This window comes from Coffea eugenioides, chromosome 9, assembly GCF_003713205.1.
Source record: "Coffea eugenioides isolate CCC68of chromosome 9, Ceug_1.0, whole genome shotgun sequence".
Classification (NCBI taxonomy): Eukaryota; Viridiplantae; Streptophyta; class Magnoliopsida; order Gentianales; family Rubiaceae; genus Coffea; species Coffea eugenioides.
The window spans coordinates 15,261,502-15,285,594 of record NC_040043.1 but is presented as its reverse complement, the minus strand read 5'-3'; the positions used below and the strand labels follow the sequence as shown (position 1 = coordinate 15,285,594).

The window sequence follows — 24,093 nt, the reverse complement described above, 5'->3', positions numbered from 1 at the left end:
GGCTTGGTGAAGACAAAAAAATCAGTGATATATCCTCTTATTGATAGATTGATTAGACTTGTTCTTACTCTTCCTGTATCGATTGCAATTACAGAGTGGGCATTTTCAATTATGAAAATAATCAAGACAAAGCTCCAAAACAAGATGGAAGATAATTTCTTAAATGATTATCTAATTGTGTATATAGAAAAGGAAGTTGCTGAAAAATTTAGCAGTGATTCAATCATAGATGAATTTAGTTCTATGAAAGAGCGTAGAGCTCAATTTACTTCTAAGAAAAGATGTTGAAATTTCAAAATATGTTAACATAACTTTTATCTTTTTTCAATTGAAAATGGTTATATTTATATTACATGGTTATATATATATATATATATTGCATAGGTGACATATTGGAGAGCATCTTCTCATAATGTGCAATTGGATGGTTTGTAATGTTATAAGATATTTAATCAAAGATTATCTTTTTTGTTAATTTTTGTTATGACTGTACCGTATATTTATGAATAGACGTACCTTTATAATTAAATTTAATATTTGATATTTTTAGATGTCATATATTTAAATAGAAGAAAATTATTTTGAACATAATATATTAAGATAATTTTATTAGGAAAAAATTTTGGCCCCACCCAAAAAAAATTCCTGACTCCGTCACTGCCAGTTACCACTAGTTTTAAGCAATTAAACAATTACGGATTTAATTATTACTCTAATTGATATTAGGTTATTAGATTAATTTAAATATCGAGCACTTGATATTCAAATAACATAATAACCATAAGAAATTAAATCAGAGAGCATACGAAAATCAATAAATAAATGAAATAAATGAAAACAATTAGATCTCATAGTTATAGATGAACCAAATCCTTCATTATCCCTTGACTAGCAAAAGAAATTAGCCGCTGCTCATTGGGAAAAATCTCAATGCAAACTTATGGTGAATCTCTATGGACATGCGGCCACCAAAAACTAAGAAGAGTCATGACCCCCCGGGGGTCCCCCAAATTTCTTTTCTTTCGGAAGTACTAGTCAAGCGAGAAAACCAGCAGTCCTCAATTCCTACTTTTTTCTCCTAGTTTGCAGCATGCTAAAATGAAATAAACTCCTAAGCGGAAAAGGAAGCTTCAAACGATAATTTTCATTATTTTCTAACTAAATTCTATAACTAATAAAGATATCTCCTCAATTTTCAGTCAAAATCTGCTCAGAGTTTGACATGAACTACGAAACCTTTGCACGCATGAAAAATCCCGAGCTTCTCGGACTTGACAACAGGTATTGATCGCGTCCACGTCAAACTAGTTCAAAATATTCTGGAAGATTATCCCTTTAACTACTTTTTCTCCACTTTCCTATAACTAGTACCAAATACCAAATATGAGTAAAATATATCAATTAATACAATATTTAGCTAAAATCAAAGAAAATAATTATAAATTTAATAAGAAAAATGTAACCTATCAACTATCAATCCAGTATTTTTAAAATGTTAGAATTTCAAAATGCGACAAACATTTAACACCTTTTCAATGACTAAATACAAAAAATATGTTTTGTCCATGCAAAGCATGACACGTAACATCCAAGCTAAAGTGAAAACGTGGTAGTAGCAGATAGGTCAAGTGCAGGAGAATGAGGAATGGGCCCGAGCTAATAAAATAATTAAAACTAAAAAGGAAAGTGCAAATGTCAAAGGAAGTGGGGGCATGATGATAAATGCAGCTTGGACAAAATAGGGTCTGGGGATGCAAATCAAAGGACTGAAGTGCAATTTTTTCGGGGCCAGTATATATTTTTTTTTTGTCGAAACGATAGGAGAATTTCATTATTGTAAATAAAGGTTACATGTGCGAGCAACGACTCGAGAGAATTATACAAAAAGTGTTCAACAACACTGAGGAAAATTCCTTTCCTCATCCACAATAATGCCTAAGGCATCAGCACTAAGCTTCTTGCTATCTATCATATTTCCTTCCCTGCTCAAACAAAAAGTGCACATGTAAAACAGTCTTTGTAGGTTCGCAATATCCTCCAACAATGTAGCCATTCTGCTATCCAGGGGTTGTGTATGTGTTAGTTGCTTCAACAGCTCCTTGTTAGCAAGGTTGAGTCTGATTCTGCTCCACTGTTGTTGCACAGCTTTGCTTAATACTAGTTTTAATGCTAGCGCATCATCTAGTACTTTGTTCCCTAGGCTTCTCTCTTTCAGCTTCCATTCTGCTATGTTCGTGCCTGAGGTTGTCCTAACTGTGACTCCAATAACAAGTTTGTGCTGTTCATTCATTGTAGCTGTTGCCACGTCCATGACCATAGTTCCTTCATCTTCACTGCCCTGGTTTTGTTGGTTCTGCATATGGACTGTTTCTTCTGTACTCTTCCTATCCTTTGATTTTTCCACCTCCTCTTGCTCTAACCATTCTTTATGTGCTCTTTCTACTGTTCTCATTGGTGGGGATGTAGTTAAACTCTCGAATTCCTTCTTGTTTCTATCTTTCCACACCTGTCACAAAATGTTTGCAGTCAAGCCAATGTGTTCCTTCCCTTCTAGTCTTGTTCTTGCTTCTATGATTCTGAGCCACCACCTTCTAAAATCTCCTTGCTGATCCTTAGCTCCCTCCCATTGAATAGGAGCTGCCTTCCAGATTTCCATCGTGTGTGGGCATGTTAGCAATAATGTTCAATTGTTTCCTGTGCCTCTCCACAGGTTCTACAAATAGGATCTCCCATTCCTGTTCTTCTATTCACTGCTTCTCTAACTAGCAAGGCTCCTTGGGGCCAGTATTTGATCGGTAATATATAGAGTGTGTTTGGATATCAAAATTATTTTAAATAATATTTTATTTGCATCACAAATAATTTGAAATTTATTTTTTGACAAGAATTCAAAGAGCTTGTAATAGTGGAAGTAATGCAACCAAATTATAACTCTAATCAACCCACAAATGGTATATAAGGTTTGGATATATTGTTCACCAAGGATTGATTTGGTGTATGACAATATAAAGAAATAAAGCGTTCATTATACTTTGCCTTTTGTCAGGGGCGGAGCTAAGACCCCGCAGTAAGTGGGGTCAAAATTTAGTACAGTAAAATTTATTTTTAAAAAAATAAAAGTTACTAATATTATATACAGGTTATAATTGTACCCTACGAATACATTTTTTTAAAATGTTGCAAAATCAATGCATTATCAATTTTGTTAAATGCATCTTTTTCAAGGTAAGTAATCGAACCTCTTGAATTTATTAAAATAATCTGCAAATCATCATCAATTTGATCTTCTACAGGTTTCTTTTATAAAATTTATCTTTACCCTATTATAAATAAAAATCATAATAACTTAATTTCGTATTATAAATAAAAAGTTTACCATCCACCTAAATAATTCTTATTTTTGAAGACTTTGAAGTTTGAAAAAAAATGATTTGAAGAATTGGTTTTCTCACTCCACTCAAAAAAGTTCACCCCTTGTATTTGGAAATTTTAGATGAATTTATTTTTGAACTAACTTTCATTGATAATTTGAAATAAATTCAAAATTATTGTGATGGTAAGAATTATGAATCTTCAATTTTTTGGGATCAACGTATATAGGAAAGATAATTTGATAAAATATAGTGCGATCAAATAAGACGTAACTTTAAAATTTTTTAAACTTCGTAAACCTAAGAACTAATTTTTCAAATTGTATGCGGCTCCGCTACTGTCTTTTGTTGCTCCTAAATAATTCCAAAACTTATATTTTTGGAATGACAAATATTTGTAGGTGCCGCAGAAGTGTTCATCTGTATGTAAAAACTTAGAGGCAATGGCCAAAATAGTCATTAAATTATTTAAAATGGCATGATTTGATCACCCAATATTTTTTATGGCAAAAAAAGTCACTCAACTAAAAAAAAAAAAACCGCTATTCAGATCATTTTGTCAATTTGTATAGGTAAACCATCCGGTTTCTCCCTCTCTTTATCCTTGTATCCAGAAAGACTACCAACACACACTGAAACTTCTCGTCCCACATCACCAAAACGCCACCGTTTTCACCATCTTCCTGGATTTTGACACCCTCCTGTCTAGTGTAGTTCTTTTTAACAGTGCTCCTTGTGAAAGTGCTAAGGGCGGTCTTAACAGCTGCTTCTCATGAAAGAATCCATAAAGCATTTTAAGTGAATGAAACAAAAGTGCAGAAAGCAGAATTGGAAAGGAATAAAAAAGAATAACTGCAAAGAAAAAGAAATCTTTTTTTGGATTCATTTTTCCTCTATTTTCTTTAGGTAGAAAGATAGAACTCTTTTCATGATTCATTGGCCATGGTCGTCACCTTAGCATCTTGACCAGCATTCTCAAATTGTTTCCTTATATAAAAGATAAGACCCAAAGCAAATGTCGACTTTTTTTTTTTTTTGTTTAAGAAATTTGCCTAAAGGGTAATGAGATCTGAGGAGATTACATAGGGAAATGAAAATGGAAGCCATCCAATAAAAATATCTTTACCGTGTGTTTGTCTGTCTATGTTAATAGGGAGAGAGAAGAATATGCCAATAGTGTTTGTTTGCTGATAAACACAGAAAAGATAAAGATTGGGGGAGTTAATGAAAAAGAGGGAGAGACTAGAGATGAGGCGGCAACAAAATAACCTGACCAAGGACGAGTGAGGACTGAGGAGACATTTTCGCCCATGGGAGAATGTTGGTCCGACACAAGTAACCGTGTAACCGGATGGTTTACCGGTAGAAATTGACAAAATTATCTCAATGTCACTTTTTTTTCAGTTGAATGACTTTTTTGGCCATAAAAAATGTTAGATGATCAAATCGTGCCATTTTGAATGACTAGTGACTCAAAAATTTATTAATATTAGTACAGCAAATGGCAAAAAATATCACTAAACTTTTAAGTTTTACGGCTTTTGGTCATTAAACTATTTTTTAGCAGAAAATGTCACTCAACTCTAAAAAGTGCATTTTTTTTTTGTCATTCCATCTAATTTTGGGGTTAAGAAATGGAAAGCCATGCATGTGATGTCCACAAGCGTTTTTGAAGAGTAAAAATGTCTCACAAATATTTGAAGGACAATTTGAGAAAGAAAAAAAATGTTTTGGGAATTAATATAGTTACATCAGATAATTAGGGACTTTAACTAAATTATATACAAGTCCCTAACCTATATTTAGTTTTCAAAACAAGAACAAAGGCACTCGGCCTCTGCTTCGTCCTTACCAGCATCTACTTATCAATAAAGAGATTCAAACCCACTAAAATAGTACTAGTATTTTTTTTCTGCCCACAAGAGTCAAATGGAATTGGTATTCAACTCATCTCTCTTACATATTATTCTCGATAAAGAACTCTCATAAAACCATCAATTTCTTTTCTTTAGTCACTCATATTCTAGATGAGAAGAAGAAGTAGAGAAAAGTTAGAGAAAAAAAAGAGGTAGAGACGAAAATAAAAGGTTCACAAGATGTAGCTTAACCACAACAATTTTCAAATTCGACATAGTTTGGGAAATACACATTGACATAAAAAAATCATCTTTAAAAAGCGGACGTGTTTTAAGAAACTGGACTCAAAATCTTGTAACTCTCATGACAAATCATTTTCCAAATCACTCAAGCCGGATTTGAAAGTCACTTGAGTGACCACAAAATTTACAAGAGAGGTAATATATCAAGTCTACTCAAGATTTTTCCATATAGATATGTTCATTAATTTATTAAGTGGCAAAAAATGTGATAATTCTCAAATCTTGCACTATGCTACTTTGAATTAAATTAGCAAACATTAGTCTAATTTACAGTACAATAATTTGTGTGATATGTCCACCATTTTGTTTTCTCTTAAAAAGGATTAATAGTGATTTTTAATTACTAGAACGCAAAATCTCTAAACAGGTTATAGATAAAACATCTTATCAATTAAACTGCGTTTCACTATCAATGTAATGTGTTCACTTGAAAACATTAAATTTGTGAACTTTTGCTTTAAAAAATTTTACGGGCACAATAGTTAACAAGCATTGAATTTGTCCATAGCTTTTGGGTGTAACGCAGTTAGAAATGCATTGAAAAATGTACACGTCTAACTGCCACACTTGAATGGAAGGAAAGCCATCGTACATATGTAATCAAATCCTCGGTCGCTTATGCCAAATAAAAGTCTTCCCATGTGTATGATATCAGCTTGGTACTACATATCTAAAAACAAACATTTACATGTCCGATTTCTCTGGATTTTTGGCAAGAGAAATGATAAGATTATTAAAGAAGCCTTTGCCCATGCCGAGAAGCTTTGCTGCATTCTTCGCAAACCTGTGGAATATGTCAGGTATATATAATAGCTTCTCCAAAATGACTTGTGAGGATGGGTTCGTAAACTGCTCTAATGAATGATGCCACATACGCTGCTCTAACATGTTCATCGCAGTATACTTGGGAATGGGATCGTAACTGGTAATCATCATCAATGGAGAAGCCAGCATCATGACGGAGCTTAAAAGTCTCCAGGTACAAAATTTCAAAAGAACCTTCCTCCTCAACTATGTACCTTATTTCTTCTACTGAAGGTGTATAGTTTGGAAGATTGAGACTATCCATTCTTTCTTCCTCCAGATGTCCCTGCAGATATGCCAATCATCAATTCAATTCAAATTATTTGAAGCGCGAGACTTGGAAATTAGCCAATTTGTTAAAACGTCAGGTCTAGCATAACATGCACAGTTTTTTTCCCTTAATTTCAATATGAATATATTATTACTTGTGTTTTTAGTTCATACATCATATAGAAAAGTTGCCAAAAAATTAAATAATGAACGATTTCTTCCTTTCCAATACTTTCTTTTTTTACCAAAAAGGGAAAAAAATACTTGACAAATTAAATCCCACTATATTTCTAACTTTCAACAAATTAATTTGGTGGAGGCTAGACGAAACTCAAGGAAAGAATTATCTTAAATGTATTGAAGTTGTGTGATAACAAGCATCTAGAGATGGCAATAAAAACAGATGTAATAGGGTGGGGAAGTGGCTAATAGGGTGGGGCGAGGTGGAGGACATTTTTCTCCTCCTGCTTTAAATGAGGTAGGGGACGGGAAGGATACCCCCTACCTATCTGCCACCCCACCCCTACTACTAAAATAAAGTTTAAAAGATAAATATTTGTATATAGTTTCACACGTATATACACATACACATTATAATTACATATCAATTATTTATATATGTGTGAGCGCGCGCGTGTGCATGTGTGTTATAATTTAAGAACAAAAATATATAATTTATATGATAAAATAATGATATGGCTATCTTCAATTTACTTAAATTTTTACATATTGATTTATATGTGTAAATAGTGATTTATAAGGTTCTTATTGAAATTATATATGTAGACAAATAATGTCAAAATAAAAAATATAATTAGCCAACTGGGAGGACACCCATGGGGAGGGGATATGGGACCGGGCGAGGTGGGAGGAGCCCCCCCCCCCCCCAAAAAAAACAAAAATTTCCACCCCTTAGTGAAGCATCTCATAATCATGAAAGAGATAGAGAGATTAAGACCTCGACGACCAAGTCCATTAATGCCATGTCAAGTAAGTCAAAGATATTCGGGCCGTCGAATTCATCTCCTTCACACATGAAAGTAAGGAGTATTCGGCCACGTGAAACCAACTCTTCCGAACGCATCCTTAGAAATGTGTAGAGGTGGCAAAATGGGCGGGATGGGCGGGATTTGCTTGGGTTTGAGATGGAACCGAGTCATATGGGTTTGGGCCCAACCTTACCCATATGTGTTTTGGGACTAACTTGGGCGGGATCATTTTGGGATGGGTTTAGATTGATCCCGCCCAATACCCAAATCCATTTTCTACATATTTTTTTTCCTTTAATTCATTTTTTATTTTTATATAATTTTAATATTTTTGATTTATTAAATTTCTTTTAGTTTTATTAAATAAACATGCAAGTGCTTTATACTCAAGATTCCCACCAAAAATTGGATTAACAAATAAAGGAAAAGATAGATATACAGCCATATTCCAACATATATCAAGATGGCCAAGGTCCTTAGGATGTTGAATATTTATCCTTATCATTGTCCAAGGATGACAGGTCTAAACTAACTGAAATGCTGGAAATTCTTGTGGATAATGACTAGGAAGACTACTAGATTATATTCGCTGGTATGACTATAAAAATTGTTAAAGATAATTTTTGAATCTAAGATTCCGTTTGGATTGACTTTTTTTTCAAAAAATAAGTTTTTCAAATACAATGTTACAGTAATATACAATAACTCAAGAAACATCCCATCCATATTAATATTTCAAATATTTCAAAAAAATTTTATAGTAAAAATTTTTCATATACACTGCTACAATAAAATATTTCAAAAACACCTACCAAAAACAGCTAATCCAAACGGAGCCCTTGCCATTTGAGCCCAATGGGTACCCAAGTATTTCCCATCATTTCCCATTCATTAATGGGTATAGTTGGGATGTGTCCCAACTTAAACCCAATACCAAATTATAATACCCATCCCGCCCAAAGTTCCTTTGGGCATGGGTAGCCCATTGGGACTTGGGACAAATTGCCAGCTCTAGAAATGTGGTAAAATCTTTCATAAATTGATCCAAATATGCCTTTTGGGCTGGCGGACAACTTGCTTTGGAAGAGTAAATGCTCCCTTTATTCACACTGATCCCCGATTCAGTCACCAAACCACTGGGAACCTGCACGTCTAAAGCTGGTAACTTATATTGTTGGAGCATTTTGTTAGCGTTGCATGTGGGAATATAAATCATGAGCCGCGAATTTTTTTAATAAAAAATGTTGTTGGTTTCTTAAGAAATCTCTTTCTTGGATTCTTGTGGATACCTTGAGATTGAATGAAAATCATGAACGATTTTTGCTACAAGAAAAAGGAAAAGGATAAAAGGGATTAATTCAAAGACCTGGGATAACCAGTGAAGACTGTAAGAAGAGTGTAGAAAATGCATGGACTCCTCGGGGAAGAGTCTGCCGTAGAAAGAGCCAGGCATTGCGGCTATCAGGCACGATCCTATTTTGCGTCCGTTTTCTTTCTCAAGTTTGCGGTAGAAGCTTGGCAGCGACTTGAAAACCGAATTGAAATCATTTTGGAAAAGATCATTCAGAAAAATCTGAATGGTGGGAGGTTCTAATTCATTCTTCTTTTCCTGGCCAACTTTGTCGATACTTCGTATAATGTTCCGAACTGTTAAAAGTGTGTTTGGTCCAGAAGAGCATCCCAAATCCGCAACTTTAATGCACTTGTTGATGTTGGGTAAGTTGGCCGGCAACAATTCTCGCATGCATCATTCAAGGACAGGTTTCGCCTTGGTGAGAACCAAATTCTACATACACCACTCCAAAAAACAAATGTTAAGGAGGAAAAAAAGATATACTGTTTTAGAGATTAACGTGTCATAGCATGAGTTAGTATTACTCTGTGTGTGTGTGTGTGTTTGTATGTGTTAAGAGAGAGATAGAGAGACAGACTGACTTGGTAGGATGAATTCTTTGCGTAGCTTGTGTCGCCTTCGCCCCCATTCATATGCAGTATTTGCTGGAGTTCCATTTCTGATCTCTAGTACTTAATCGAATCGAGACTGCTGAAGAATTTTCTTAAATCCGTGTACTAACTGGCTACATACGTGTGTGAAGTGCATTTTTTTTTTTTTTTTTGTAAAAAATGTGTGAAGTGTATTTGAATTGACAGAAAATCTGTCAACTGGTCAAAGAGAAAGCCACTTCACGCACATACGTAGCCAGTTAGTACACGGATTAATGAAAGAGAAAGGCACAACCAATGAAAACGAGACACGAAGTAAATGGTATGCATAACACAGAAAAGTTGTATTACTTCTTCCATCCCATTAACAGTGTAATACCTTCTATTTTGAAACATTCCAAATGTTTGTCAAATTAAAGTCACTTTTGATTTTTTTTTTCAATGTTGTCCTCATCTTTATCAATATTTTATACTACATTCAAATTTAAAATTTGAATTTTTAAAGGTAATTTTGGAAACGAATCCTCTAACAATACTATCAATCCACTATTATTAAAAAGTTGAAATCCTAAAATGCAACAAATATGAAATATTTCGGAGAGAGCATAATTCAAAGAATTATATGTCAAACGTAGGCACAACATGTTTTGTCCATGTGAAACATGACTCATAACGTCTAAGCTGAAATGAAAACGTGTTAGTAGCGTAGAGCAATGTTTTTAAACCCAGACCGGAGAGTGAACCGGAGAACCTTCTGATTCACGGTTTGACTCCGGTTTAAAGGTTTAATAATTTTTTATTCATTTTAGTATTAAAAATTTTGAATAAAACAAAAATATTTATTTTAAAAAATAAATACTTAATAAAAACCGGTTGAACTTCCCACTTTTTACCGGTTGTCACCGGTTCAACCCGGTCTTGACCAGTTTTGACCGATTCAATTGATTCTTTTGATTTTTAATTGAACCGGACCAGAGGCATGGCTGGTTCGCGATTTAACCGGGCGGTCAGGTGCGATTTTCGAAACATTGGCGTAGAGCACTAATAGGCAGTGTTTTGAAACCTAAATTGAACCGGCCGGTTCAACCGGTTAGATCGCGAACCAATCACGGCTCCGGTCCTAGCATCTTCCACTTACATCATTTTCACACTTTTTTAGGGACATTTGAGGGGATGTTGCAGCAGCATTTTCGGAGCTCAAAGACCGCTTTTTCTTGATTCTCTGGCAACAAGAAACAACTAGAAATATAGGAGTAAATATAGTTTTCTTGAACATATTTCTCTAGTTTTTTTAGTAAGCTTAGTCTTTCATTTTTCTTGGAGAATTCTTGGAGAACTCTTGATGTGCTCAATATTTTGAAGACAATGAAGATAATGGAAATTGAAAACTCTTGTTTTTTCAATTGAATGAGTAGCTTTTTCGCTCCTTCTTTCTTTGTTGTTGGATTTATGTTTGGTTGCTGATAGGTTGCATTTTTGTTATTAAATTTGTGATTATTTCCCCCTTGATTTTAGCCAAATATTGTATTAATGGATAAATTCTACTCATATTTGGTAATTTGTGCTAATTGTAGGAATATGAGGAGAAAAGGAGTAAAAAGTGGTTTAATGAAAATTTTTAGCCAGTTCTTTGTGGGCCCGTTCAAATCCTACTTTGTGGGCCCGTTCAAATCCTACTGTCTAGTTTCGGAGGCTCGAGATTTTACTACGCGTGGTAGTATCCCAATTCGAATCGAAGTTCTTAGAAGCATGTTTCCTTATCTGAGATAATTGGTTTTTATTTTTGTATTAAGAAACAAATAGGTTATCTTTTGTCAATTTAGGGAATCCGCTTTTCTTTGGAGAAAATGAGGAAGTGTTAGTAGTTTAGGAATGTCAATTTAGGGAATCCGCTTTTCTTTGGAGAAAATTAGGAAGTGTTAGTAGTTTAGGAAAGTAAGAGACGTGAGAACAAGGAAGTCTTCTTGTTTGTGTTGGCTATAAAAAGTCGTTGTTTTTAGCGAAATGGGCGATTAGTCTCGGCACCAAAGAAGAACGAAGAGTTTTTTCTCTTCGTCTTTTCTTTTCTTTTCTTTTCTTTTGTGCCTTCAAGGAAGAACGGAGAGTTTTTTCTCTTCGTCTTTTCTTTTCTTTTCTTTTGTGCCTTCTGTTGCCGAATCTCAGGCAACTTTCGTCAATTTGACGAAAATTGCATGAGTTATTTTCAATGGAAAGCAACTAATCCCTTTTTCTAGTCAAGGGTCAATTTGAAGATACGGTTTCAAATATTTGTGAGATTGAAATATTTTTATTTATTTCTTTTATTCATTAGTATTCGTACGTCTTCTGTTTCAATTTCTTATGATTATTTTGTTATTTGAATGTCAAAGGCCCGATATTTGAATTAATCTAATAATCTACTGCCATATTAATCAATTAAATTTGTAATTATTTGATTGATTTATACTAGTGGTGACTAGCATAATTGGTCCCATATTAGGAAAACGTATAATCTAACTTCAATGAACCTTCATAGCGTGTTTGTTAGTTAGGATTTGATTTTTCTAATTTTTAATGCGATTGGGGAATTAAATCCTATGATCATATCTAGAGTTGTTTCTTGGTTAGGAAAATAGTTAATGGTCATACCTTGACTATCGATAAACTAAGGAAAAGTTGGCTATCAGAACTTGTAGATGGTTATAACCAATCTATTAATGAGTGATTAAATTATCCTTGCATCAATAATCAGTTGTGTGAATCGTATCTGGAAAGTTATACCTTTGATTAGAATCATATTTATTGTTGATTTAATTCTTATTTATTTCGTTAATTGTTCTTTAATTGGTTAGTGAGTTATTTCTAAATTGTCTAAAAATTCCCCTCACTTTAGGCTCTAAAAAAAGACAAATTTTTCCCAATCCCTGTGAATTCGACCATACTCACCGCTATATACAAAAATTTGTATTTTATTTGAATAGGTATTTATTATTACACAGGCTCGACACCTCTCAGTTTCATTAAAGCCTTAAGCTTTTCTATTTTATCTACTATGTCTAGCTAAGCTAAATATTATTATTCGGATTAATCTTTCCTATACTGACAGTATATACACTATTAACATTTGATGAATGATAATTATGCAAAATTTGAATTTGAAATTCAATTTTTGCACACATATCATGAATTAAACAATGATAGTATATACACTGTCAGTATATTTAAGATATACTCTTATTGTTTTAGCGTAGATGAATCTATTTGTACTTTGATTATGGATTAATTGTGGTTACCAATTGCTATATCTTGTATTTTTAGTTCACTTACTTTGTATATGAAGTGAATGCTTAATCATAATTTATAATTCATGTTAGTTATTATTAATATATGTGATTAGTTAACAATGATGGAAATAGAATAAGCAAAACCTAAAGAACACGAAAGTAATGATACACTTGGGTGGATTTTTTTTCACATTTCGTCATCTTAATGAAACCTCCACCTATGATTTCACCATTAAAATTAGGGGTGTGCAAAATAAAAAAATTTCAATTTATCGATCGAATTCGAATTGAATTCGGAATTTTCGAAATCGGTAAATCGGAAATAGCAATTGAATTCGGGTTTTCCTAATTCATATATTTCGAATTCACAATTCGAAATCAAAAATCGAATACCGATTTCGATTTCAAATTCGTTTTTAATATATATATATTTTTATATATGTAATATGAAAATTATATTATATAATATTATATAAATTTTATATTATCTATTAAATTTTATATTATATAATAATATATAAAATTTCTCGAATTCGATGAAATCGGAATTTACCAAATTCCGAATTGAATTCGGAATTGGTGAATTCGAAAATCGAATTCGGTCGGATTCTCTGATGCCCAAATTTCAAAAAAATCCAAATTCAAAGTTTCGAATTACCGATTTCGAATTCGATGCATACCCCTAATTAAAATAGGGAAACTCTAGTGTTGGCAATAATCAGTTCATCAGCAAAAACGAGTCTTGATTACTTGAGGAAAATATATCTTTGGCAAGACAAGAGTAGTTAGTGATAATTAACCACTTCATCGATAGTTTGATACATTTAGTGGATTCCACACCCTAAAATGCTTGTGTTTAGTTGAGATGCTCCAATTTCACTACTTTCAAGTGCATTGTTATAGCAATGTTATTGCTTTACTTTTGTTAAAAATTCTTGATAGTCTACATAATAGAGGGAATTTTAGGCCTTAGTAGTTGGTTAGTGTTTCTCGTGGGATTTAACACCTCGCATGCTACAAAAGTGAATTTTATATTGCAGCAAATGAGATGGTTATAACTTTTGAGTGCAGGTTTGAACCTCATTATAAATAAATTATATGATCCATATTTATTTTCACCCTAAAAAAGTAGGATTTAATTCAAACTATATTCATTTTTCTCAAAAAAAAAAAAGGAATCGAACCCAATCATATTCATTTTTATCACTAAAAAGTGGGATCTAATCTTTTTGTACATTAAAAAAATGACTATATGTTGATCACGTGGTGATTTCATCATGAAAGTGGTCAAAACTTAGATTGGGATTAAATTTTGTTAAGGTAAATTTGTAATGGACGTAAAGTGAACATTTTAAAAATGAATGACAAAAAATTTATTTGGCGAAATGTGAGAGACATTTTGAATGATTTTTCCATACTTTTAATACCATATCTTTAGGTCAATATAATCATCTTATTTTAAAAATATACTAACTATGTCTCCTAGGCTCTTAGTCCCCCTTCTCAATTGATCAACAATGTAAATGATAACCTTCTATTTTTCACCTTCCTTGAGAAATTTGAACAGAAGAAAAATGATACTATTTTTTATTGTATTTATGAAATTTTATATCAGTCGAAAATAACAAAAAAATAAAAAAAAAAGTAGTGAAAAAGTGAGGATAAAGCCCATTACAGCTATAAAACAATAAAGAAAAAAGGAAGACGTATTAAGTTTCTGGATATTTACTTATTGGGAAAATGACCTATTTCATCCCTTACATTTCGCAAAAATATTCTTTTTGTCCCTCACTTTTAAAATGAAGCAAATTCGTCCTTGACATTTAAAAATTAAAACTATTACATCCCTGAACCTAATTTTCAATCAAACCATCTAATAACCCAACAATAAATTTTGAAAATAGAATTGATAGATCATTCGGTCAATTTCATCATATTCACATGACATTTATTAAACCAAAAAAATAAATATGATAACATAAAAGGCCATTCTTTGTCTTGGAATAGTAGAATTTTTTTTTTTGATAAATCTTTTCATGCACCATTAGTATATCCCCTTGCGAATCTAAATGTGTATCATAAATATAAAATTTGGTGTTTAAATTAAAATTAAAATGATATGGCGGTACATAAAACCGTCAGTGTATACAATGATAATGTAGAAAAGATTAATATTTCTTTTTTATGTTATAATTTTTTCTTTTTTCTTTTTAAGTTCATTAAATTTCACATGAATATCAAGTTGAGTTAACCAAGTGATCTTCCAATTATACCCCCAAAATTTGTAATCAGGTTGATTGGTGGTTTGATTCAGACTGAAATTTAGGTTTAGGGATGTAATAATTTCAGTTTTTAAATGTCAAGAATGAAATTGCTTCATTTCAAAAGTGAGGGACGAAAAGAATATTTTTGTGAAATGTGAAGGATGAAACCGATCATTTTCCCTTACTTATTTTCTGACATTTAATTTTACTTTGCATATCTTCATTTTTCCCTCGTGCTTTGATCCAGTTCAAACTTCTTGCAAATATGCTCTGAACCGGCCAAGAAAATGAGTACCAAAGCCATGTGAAAATCGACCTTAAATGCATCGAACACTTCCATGTTCAATCACGAAAAAATTCAGGGCCTTAAAAACTGTCCAAAAACTATGCACCACAAGCCATTGCATTCACACAAACACAGAGAAAGCAGAAGACGCTTTAGCTTCTAAACTTGCACAAGTATTAAAATCTTGCAATCCCTCTTGCCCTGGCCACTCTAATCCTTCCATTATCCAAAAGGGTCAGCAAATCCATGCCCAAATCACTGTCAATGGACTTAATAGCTTGGGTTTATTGGGAACAAGGGTTTTGGGAATTTACATACTTTGTGGGAAGTTTTTTGATGCCAAGAACTTATTTTTTCAGCTTGAGTTGTACTATGCCTCCCCTTGGAATTGGATGATTAGGGGATTTACTTTGGTGGGTTGGTTTGATTTTGCATTAATGTTTTACTATAAGATGTTGGGTTTTGGTACTTGTCCTGATAAGTACACTTTTCCTTATGTAATCAAGGCTTGTTGTGGTTTGCAATCATTGAGATTAGGTAGATTAATACATGGGTCGATTAGAGATTTGGGTTTTGAGTTGGATGTGTTTGTGGGTAGTGCTTTGATTAAATTGTATGCGGAGAATGGTTGTATAGATGAAGCGCGACGTCTGTTTGATAAAATGCCTGAAAAGGATAGTGTTTTGTGGAATGTAATGCTTAATGCTTATGCGCAAGACAGGAACTTGGTGGATGATGTGATTGGGTTGTATAGAGAAATGAGGATGACTGAAACTAAGCCTAATTCAATTAGTTATGCTTGTATTCTTTCAGTTTGTGGTTCGGAACAGATGGTTTATTTTGGTGCTCAAGTGCATGGTAATGTTGTCAGATGTGGGTTGGAGATGGAATCTTCGGTTGCTAACACTTTGATTGCTATGTATGCAAAATGCCAATGCTTGTCTGATGCGCGAAAGTTATTTGATTTGATAACGCAGGCTGATTTTGTAACTTGGAATGCAATGATTGGGGGCTACGTCCAAAGTGGGCATATGCCTGAAGCTTTAGATTTGTTTTGCCAAATGTTATCTGTGGGTGCTAGACCAGACTCAACCACATTTACAAGTATACTTTCATTGTTTTCTGACTTTCAGTCCCTGAATCAAGCCAAGGAAATTCATGGTTACATATTAAGAAACAATGTCAATATGGATGTGTTCTTGAAGAATGCACTTATTGATATTTACTTTAAGTGCAGGGCTGTGAAGATGGCATCTAAAATCTTCAACTCTTGCCCTGCTGTAGATATCGTCATTTGCACTGCTATGATTTCGGGGTTTGTGCTCAATGGAATGGATTTTAAAGCCTTGGAAATGTTTAGATGGGTGCTGGATAAGAAAATGAGGCCCAATGCAGTAACTCTAGCAAGTCTCTTACCAGCTTGTGCTGGTTTGGCTGCTCTGAAATTGGGTAGGGAGTTGCATGGTAGTATTCTCAGAAATGGGTTTGAAGACAGGTGTTTTGTAGGAAGTTCAATTTCAGATATGTATGCAAAATGTGGAAGGTTGGACCTAGCACGTCTAGCTTTCTTCAGAATTTCCAAAAAAGACACTGTTTCTTGGAACTCGATGATTACTAGCTGTTGCCAGAATGCAAAGCCAGAGGAAGCAATTGATCTTTTCTATCAGATGTGTTTAGAAGGAGCCAAGCATGACTCTGTTAGCTTATCTGCAGCTCTTTGTGCATGTGCTAACTTACAAGCACTGTGTTATGGCAAAGTAATACATGGATTCATGATTCGAGGAGCATTTAGCTCAGATCTTTTTGCTGAGAGCGCTTTGATAGACATGTATGCTAAATGTGGACACTTGGAATTAGCAAGTACTGTTTTTGACATGATGGAGTGCAAGAATGAAGTTTCTTGGAATAGCATAATTGCTGCTTATGGGAACCATGGACACCTTGAGGATGCTTTGGCTTTACTGAATGAAATGAGGGAGGATGGATTCCAGCCTGACCATGTCACTTTCCTCGCCATAATATCTGCTTGTAGCCATACTGGCCAAGTTGAGGAGGGCAAGCAACTTTTTGAATTCATGACCCAAGAATTGGGAATTACAGCTCGAATGGAACACTATGCATGCTTAATAGATTTGTTTGGCCGAGCAGGTCGCCTTGAAGAAGCACATCAAGTGGTTAGGACCATGCCATTTACTGCAGATGCGGGCATTTGGGGCACGCTACTCGGAGCCTGCCGTATCCATGGCAACGTTGAACTAGCTGAGTTGGCTTCAAATCATCTTTTTGACTTGGACCCGCAAAATTCTGGATACTATATGCTCCTATCACATGTGCATGCTGACACTGGAAAGTGGGAAGGTGTTAACAAAGTAAGAAATATGATGAAGGAAAGAGGAGTGCAGAAAGTTCCTGGTTACAGCTGGCTTGAGGTGAATCAGAGCGTCCATATGTTTGTTGCTGCAGACACAGATCATCCTCAGTCATCTGAGATCTATCTGCTATTGAGACATCTTCTTCGGGAGCTGCACAAAGAAGGATATGTTCCTCAGTATTACCATCCAATGCATCGTGGCAAATTCACAAACTCATGCCACTCATCACCTACAAAAGCTGTTCAATTTTGATCAAGGTGCTCTGTCAATTAAGAGTAGATATGATTCTCTTGCACCTTGTAAGTATAGGCATTACATACTTTTCTTCTTTTCTGGATCGTTCATACTTCAGCCTTTGAGGGATGGAATGGAGTACCCTGACATGGTTCTGAATTTCAATTGAAACAAAATGACAAATGTATACCAATGACACTTCTGCATTAATGCAGCTCTGTAATAAATGTTTATAGTTAGGTTGTCAAGCAATAATGAGTCATACTGCTGTTCTTAATAATAGTTTGCACACACATTGCAAAATTTACTTGAACTTGTATGTATTTCTCCATTTATAACTAATATGGAGCTACAAAATCTTCAGTTTAACTGGGGTTAGACCTGGAATGATAGACAGAGAAATAAACACTGGCGTAAACTACTCTTGAAGCTTTTAAAGTTTCACTAGATTATATGCTAATCCTTAAACTGCTAGATCCTTTTAGTTTAGCCCTTCTTGTTTAGTTTCATTTTAACGGTTTTGTTTTAGGACGAGGCATTACTACTTACACACTCAGAATTTTTTGTGCAGTCTTTTGATGTTAGTAACGAGTTTAAATTATGCCCTTTTTATGCTATTGTTAGTATTGTTTCACCCCTTTTGGAGATGTGAATTGAGATCAATTTGAAAATAAGGACTTTATCATTTGAGGGCTTGAATGAAATCTGGTGAGACTCTGAAACATTAGCAATCTGGTTCACCAAGTAAAAATGCTACATTTGGCCCTATCTCTTGCAAACACTGTAAAAACACTTGTGGTATGATGCAGAATTGTATGCTGATAATTAGTGAAATCATTGTATCTAATATCCTTTTCCACATGGAATCCTGCGCATAAAAACAAATATCTTTGGATCTTATTTGTTTAGAGGAATTTTTGGAAAATGAAACTGCACATGGTCCAGAATTAATGACCAGCTAAAAAGGTGTTTCCACATGGTTTTGGGTTTTTTCATTTTAGGGCTAAAATCATCTCTCTACTTGAAACTGTAGTTCTGTTTCATAGTTTCTTTTGTTCTGACGGTGATTTCCTCAACAATTAATTTATGCAAAACGTGGACATCTCATAAAGATATGTCATACAATTGAAACCAACAAAGTGTATCATTGAAGTTTTATATTAAGAGGAATTCATACATATGCTCAGCTTTATCTTATTATGTTCATTCTAGTGTATTTACAATATATAGTTTGAAGAAAATTGGACCAAGACTATTCATACAGTTGTTATATTGTAAAAAAAATGGACTTAGTTAACAATTAATGTGTTTGAAGTTATTTTGAGGAATAAGCAACGCTACTGACTGGGTCTGAGCTGATTATCATGCTTAAAAGATATTCAAACTGGTAGCATATGTGTATATATATAGGGAGGTGTAACTGCCGAATGATGTATCGAAACTCCTAGCAGGAAGTTATGCGTGTGTCTTTAGCTTATCCGGATCATGCATTCTGGAAATTGAGCGATTATTTGCCATCTTTTTTAAATACCTGCATATAACTACTCTTCATCCGCATGGAGAAAAATGATTAAGAGTTACGTGAAAGATTGTAAGCAAAGTCAGGTTTTATATGGTTCTTGCTGAGGATGATCCATCTTTGGGACAACATGAATATTTCCTATTCTTAGTTCAACTGAAAGGCAGCCACCTTCTTTTTTGGGAAAAATCTACTAGTCCTTCTTATAATAACTAATTTGCGGGCAGATTGGTTTGATTGTCTGCAACACTCTTTCACTTGTGTGCATATAGCAGAGGAACTGCTAATACAACATTATTCCAATCATGTGCCCAGGCATCCCTTAGGCGTGAGGGTGCATATCTAGTTTCATACAATGCAATGAAACAAATACAACAATCACTGTAAAATTTCTCTATATCTAGAATAGAATTGTGATGTACACTTATGAAACACATACAGTAAATATTAGATGTATAATTGCACACATAAAGAAACCGATTCAGAAGAATGAATGAGTGAAACAGGTGTAAGGTGATATTTAGCCAGTCTCAAGAACTTGTAGATGTACCACCAAAAGATTCCTTCTACATCAACAGGATCAATGCGACTCTAAAAGGTCCCATATATCTAGGTTTAAGAACATGCTAAAACTAAGATTGCCATCACATGCTAAAATAGTAATTTTCAGCAAAACCACAATCATGAAAACTGTTCCAATTTAGAATGCCACAAAAATGAGATTTTATTCAAATCATGAAAATATCGGTTTGGTTACAGATTGAACACTAAAATCTCTAGCCCACCACCGAAGAAGAAAAATATAGTCATCATCTATGTACAGTTGGTTTCTGCAGGAGGTTGACAAGCTTTTGATCATAATGATTTCAATTGCAGTAACTATGTACTTAGGTAGTGATGAAACCATGCCCTCGAGACCTACACTTGATCAGAAACAGATAGACTTGTTGTGATCAAAAGATGATCAAAAGCCATCTTCCTTGGCAGAACAAAGTGGATAATAAAACTTCTTTGTTTGGGACGATGTGCCAAAAACTTCTTAGTTTCCTTGATGATGAACTGCCATGCGCTTGCAGATTGGGCAGACATTCTTGACTTGCAACCATCTGGTTATACAATCCGCATGGAACTCGTGTTGGCATCCTAGAGTTCCCAACATGTCTTCGCTTTCAAATCCATCTTGGCATATTACTCAAAGTTCATCCGCCTCATCTTTATCTTCGTCTTGCTTATCAAGTTTTTGGTACTTTATAGTTTGCAGATGCTCTGAGATTATTTCTTGGTACAGATTACTTTGTTGGCCCAAATCTTCATAGATTACAGCAAATGCATCCCCAAGCCTGACAATCTCCCCATTATTAAGTTGGACCAGTTGTCCATGTAAATCATCATACTCATAATCATCATCGTCGTCGTCATCATCATAACCATCAAATTCATGTGCTTGAAGAATATTACCGTGGCAACCGTGTTGGATTCTCTCCTGTGGTGGTGGAATATTTTCAGGATGATCCTCATCCTCCTCGCAAGATTCTAGATTGCTTTGAGGTTGATACTGGTCCTCTGGGCCTGGAATGAAGTTCTCGGGATGATCTTCATCCTCCCAAGGCGAAAGGAAATTAACCGGTAGAGCAGTAGCTTGCATGTAGATTTGTTGTGCCCTCACGAGAACACTGTTGTAGAAAGGGCCTCTAGTTGTTGTATCGAACAAACCATAAACTACTGCTGCTGCCATACTGATTTCTCTAACAAATTTCTTTATTCTTCTTGAACTCTAGTTGAGTTGCTGAAAGGCTTCTTGGAGGCTGGTAACAGAGACCTTTTTGTAGGAAGTTTGATGAATACAAAAGAGGTTCTAGTGCTTTGCATAGAGTTATATAGGTGTCGAGATTTCCCAGTTCTCAAAAGAAAAGGTTTAGATTTCTGAGTTTTAAACGGAAAAGGATTTGGTAAAATTGTGATATATAATGGAGCTGCAAATGCAGTAACTTTAGAAAAATTAAGAAAAGATAAAAAGGCTTACATTATGTAAAAATATCTTTGATTGTCTACTCATTACCGGACATAATTAAGAGTTAATATTCTATACACTCACCGTATATATGCTATTAATTTTGAAAACGGACTAATACAACATCATTGGGGTAAACGTATCCTTTAAGCTTGTCAATTTGTTCCTTATTATGTTATTAGTCCATTTAGGATGATGACAATTTAGACCTAGCTTACAAATATCATTTTCACAAAAGAAAAAAAAAAGAAAGAAGGAAAGACTAACCTAGAAATATGAGTAAGAGATATCCTAAAAGATAGTCAAAATTGTTTTCGATCTTGTAAATATGTAACAAAGTTTAAGCTATAAGAGCTTAATTTCCCAATTTAAAAGGAATTCGAGCTTAATTTCCCAATTTAAGAGGAATTATTTTAAATCTTGTATTTACTAATCCAGAGCTTTGCCTTAAGGAATTGATTAATTACTTCAAAATACCATTTTATAGTGCTTACCGCCGATGGAGGATTATTGTTGCCCTGTTATCTCAAAATATATTGGAAGAAAATTCTAAAGGAACAAAAGGGAAATAGAACAAAAAAGAATGAAGTTTTGAAATTGATTTTTTTTTTTAAATTACTCATTGATTTGATGATTCTGCTTCTATCAAAGTCAAATTGGAATCAAACAAAATGTGTACATATACTGCATTTCATTCCATCATATATCCCATTGGTTTCCTACATTGAATTCTAAATTGCTCAAGCCAATTTAAACTACAATTTTTTGTCTGTTTAAAATAGTGTTTATATCCATGTCTTCCATTTTTAATCTGAATCTATGGCCATAGTATTCTGTTTCTCCAAAACATAACGAGGGAGTAATTTTCTTCTTTTCCCTTTTTCATATTCCTTTACGTGATTTGAAGCAAAAATTTGTACAGTTCCTTTTTTCCAAAATCATATTACGGTACAAATCAATAAAAAGGAAGTTGGAGGATTTCATGAAATTCTCTATATTCTAAGTATTTGCCTGGTCTTTTCTTAACTCTCAGGATTGAAATTGTAGAAGTTGCATGTGTTTTTATGGGCTTACAAGTCCAGATTTAAGATCATAACTTGCTAAAATAGCAGCAATCTCCAATACAACAGCAATATTGTAAATATACAAGTACATTTCAGTGAATACCAAATGCAGAAATTACAATCCAGGGAATTTTTAAGTGATAAATTTGAAACACGAACATTACGAAAGAAACATAATGCTAGTATCACAACACAATGATGAATTTGAGGACGAAAAGGATGCCACACCCTGGAATATCGAAATCTCAAGTCAAACTACTAGTTTGATGGAGGTGGTGAGAAGAAAGGGATTGAAGGAATGGAGATAGGGATATTGGGAATAGTTGGCATGTTTGGCAATGAACCAAAAGGCAACGGTGGCATGGTCACCTTAGGAACTGCAGGCATGGTGGGCAGAGGTGGCAGCTGATTGCTTGGCAAGTTTGGCAATGCCCCTGTAGGCAAATTTGGAATGGAAGGCAATGATGGTATTGAAGGTATGGCAGGAATTGTTGGTTGGGAAGTTTGCAAAAGGTGCCGAGCCGCCTCGCCTACATGAATGCTTGAAAAGGACAATGCCATCATCAACGATAGAACAAAGCAGAAGTTGGAATTAGCAGCCATTGATAGATTGATGCTTAAAGTTGAAGATTTTACTAGATTTTCACCAATGACTAGCAAATTCTTGATCGATGTTGCGAGTTGAATGAGAGATACGATTCCAGTATCTCTATTTATAGGGAATACTTGAAAGATTATAATAAGTTTGATTAGATGTTGCTGGACAATAAATGGGGGAGAGAATACTAGTTGGTTGGCTTTCTTGGCTAAACTACGACTTTGTCAAACGAATTCAAATCCACCCTAACTAAACTCTACCAAGAAAAATCACTACTAGGACGCATGGAACCTCATTTTGCATATGGCATAGAAACAACAAATGAGAAGCCGTGACCTGTGAATGAGAAGAATATCGCCCAACTACTGCTACCAATTTCAGATATGCCTAATAGAAAGGATAAAGAAAGTGCTACTGTAGATTTGTCAAAAGTACCGATGTTGGTAGTTGGTCATATTTTGGGAGTCACTAGTATTCCTAATTTCCCATAGTGCCAACAGAAAAACTAAGGAACAAATCATAGACTCTATAGAATGGTTGGGATCATGGATTTGGGAAAGTAAGAAATAGGGAATGGAAAGAAAGTTTACATATCTGTAATTCTGCAGCATACTATTCCAATGCCTTAACTTTGAATTGGCTTTTCGGTTTTTCTTTTTCTTTTTCTTTTTGGAGAAATAGAAAAAGTGATGCTATGTTTACAAATATCTGTTAATTGGGTCTTTAGCAGTTAACGCTTAATAATTCTGCACAAACAATTGGTCCTCACCCAATTTGTGATTGATTACAAAAGGGTTACGGATGGATTTGATTGAGCACCCTAATTTTAGAGGAAATCCACATACATGTTCCACTCTCCATGACAGTATTGGACTAGGACCCCGATCCTTTGAGTGGAGGACATGCAATATGCCACTAATTTGCCCACATGAAGAGTTAGTACTT

General features: G+C 34.2%; 2 protein-coding genes and 1 pseudogene across 2 annotated transcripts; 1 reads left to right on the top strand and 2 right to left on the bottom strand.

The window, feature by feature from the left end:
• Positions 1-6,214: 6,214 nt before the first annotated feature.
• Positions 6,215-9,603, bottom strand: LOC113781986 (annotated as a pseudogene).
• A 5,713-nt stretch (positions 9,604-15,316) lies between these two features.
• Positions 15,317-18,240, top strand: LOC113783460 (pentatricopeptide repeat-containing protein At4g21300-like). The gene has a single exon (XM_027329601.1). The coding sequence runs from the start codon at positions 15,386-15,388 to the stop codon at positions 17,972-17,974; it is 2,589 nt and encodes an 862-aa protein (XP_027185402.1). The 5' UTR covers positions 15,317-15,385; the 3' UTR covers positions 17,975-18,240.
• A 4,568-nt stretch (positions 18,241-22,808) lies between these two features.
• On the bottom strand, positions 22,809-23,153 carry LOC113782300 (protein PELPK1-like). Its single transcript, XM_027328191.1, has one exon. The coding sequence runs from the start codon at positions 23,151-23,153 to the stop codon at positions 22,809-22,811; it is 345 nt and encodes a 114-aa protein (XP_027183992.1).
• Positions 23,154-24,093: the final 940 nt, after the last annotated feature.

What these genes read in the sequence shown, in the direction of transcription:
- LOC113782300 (XM_027328191.1), bottom strand. Translation starts at nt 23,153, where the DNA reads ATGGCTGCTAATTCCAACTTCTGCTTTGTTCTATCGTTGATGATGGCA.
- LOC113783460 (XM_027329601.1), top strand. Translation starts at nt 15,386, where the DNA reads ATGCATCGAACACTTCCATGTTCAATCACGAAAAAATTCAGGGCCTTA.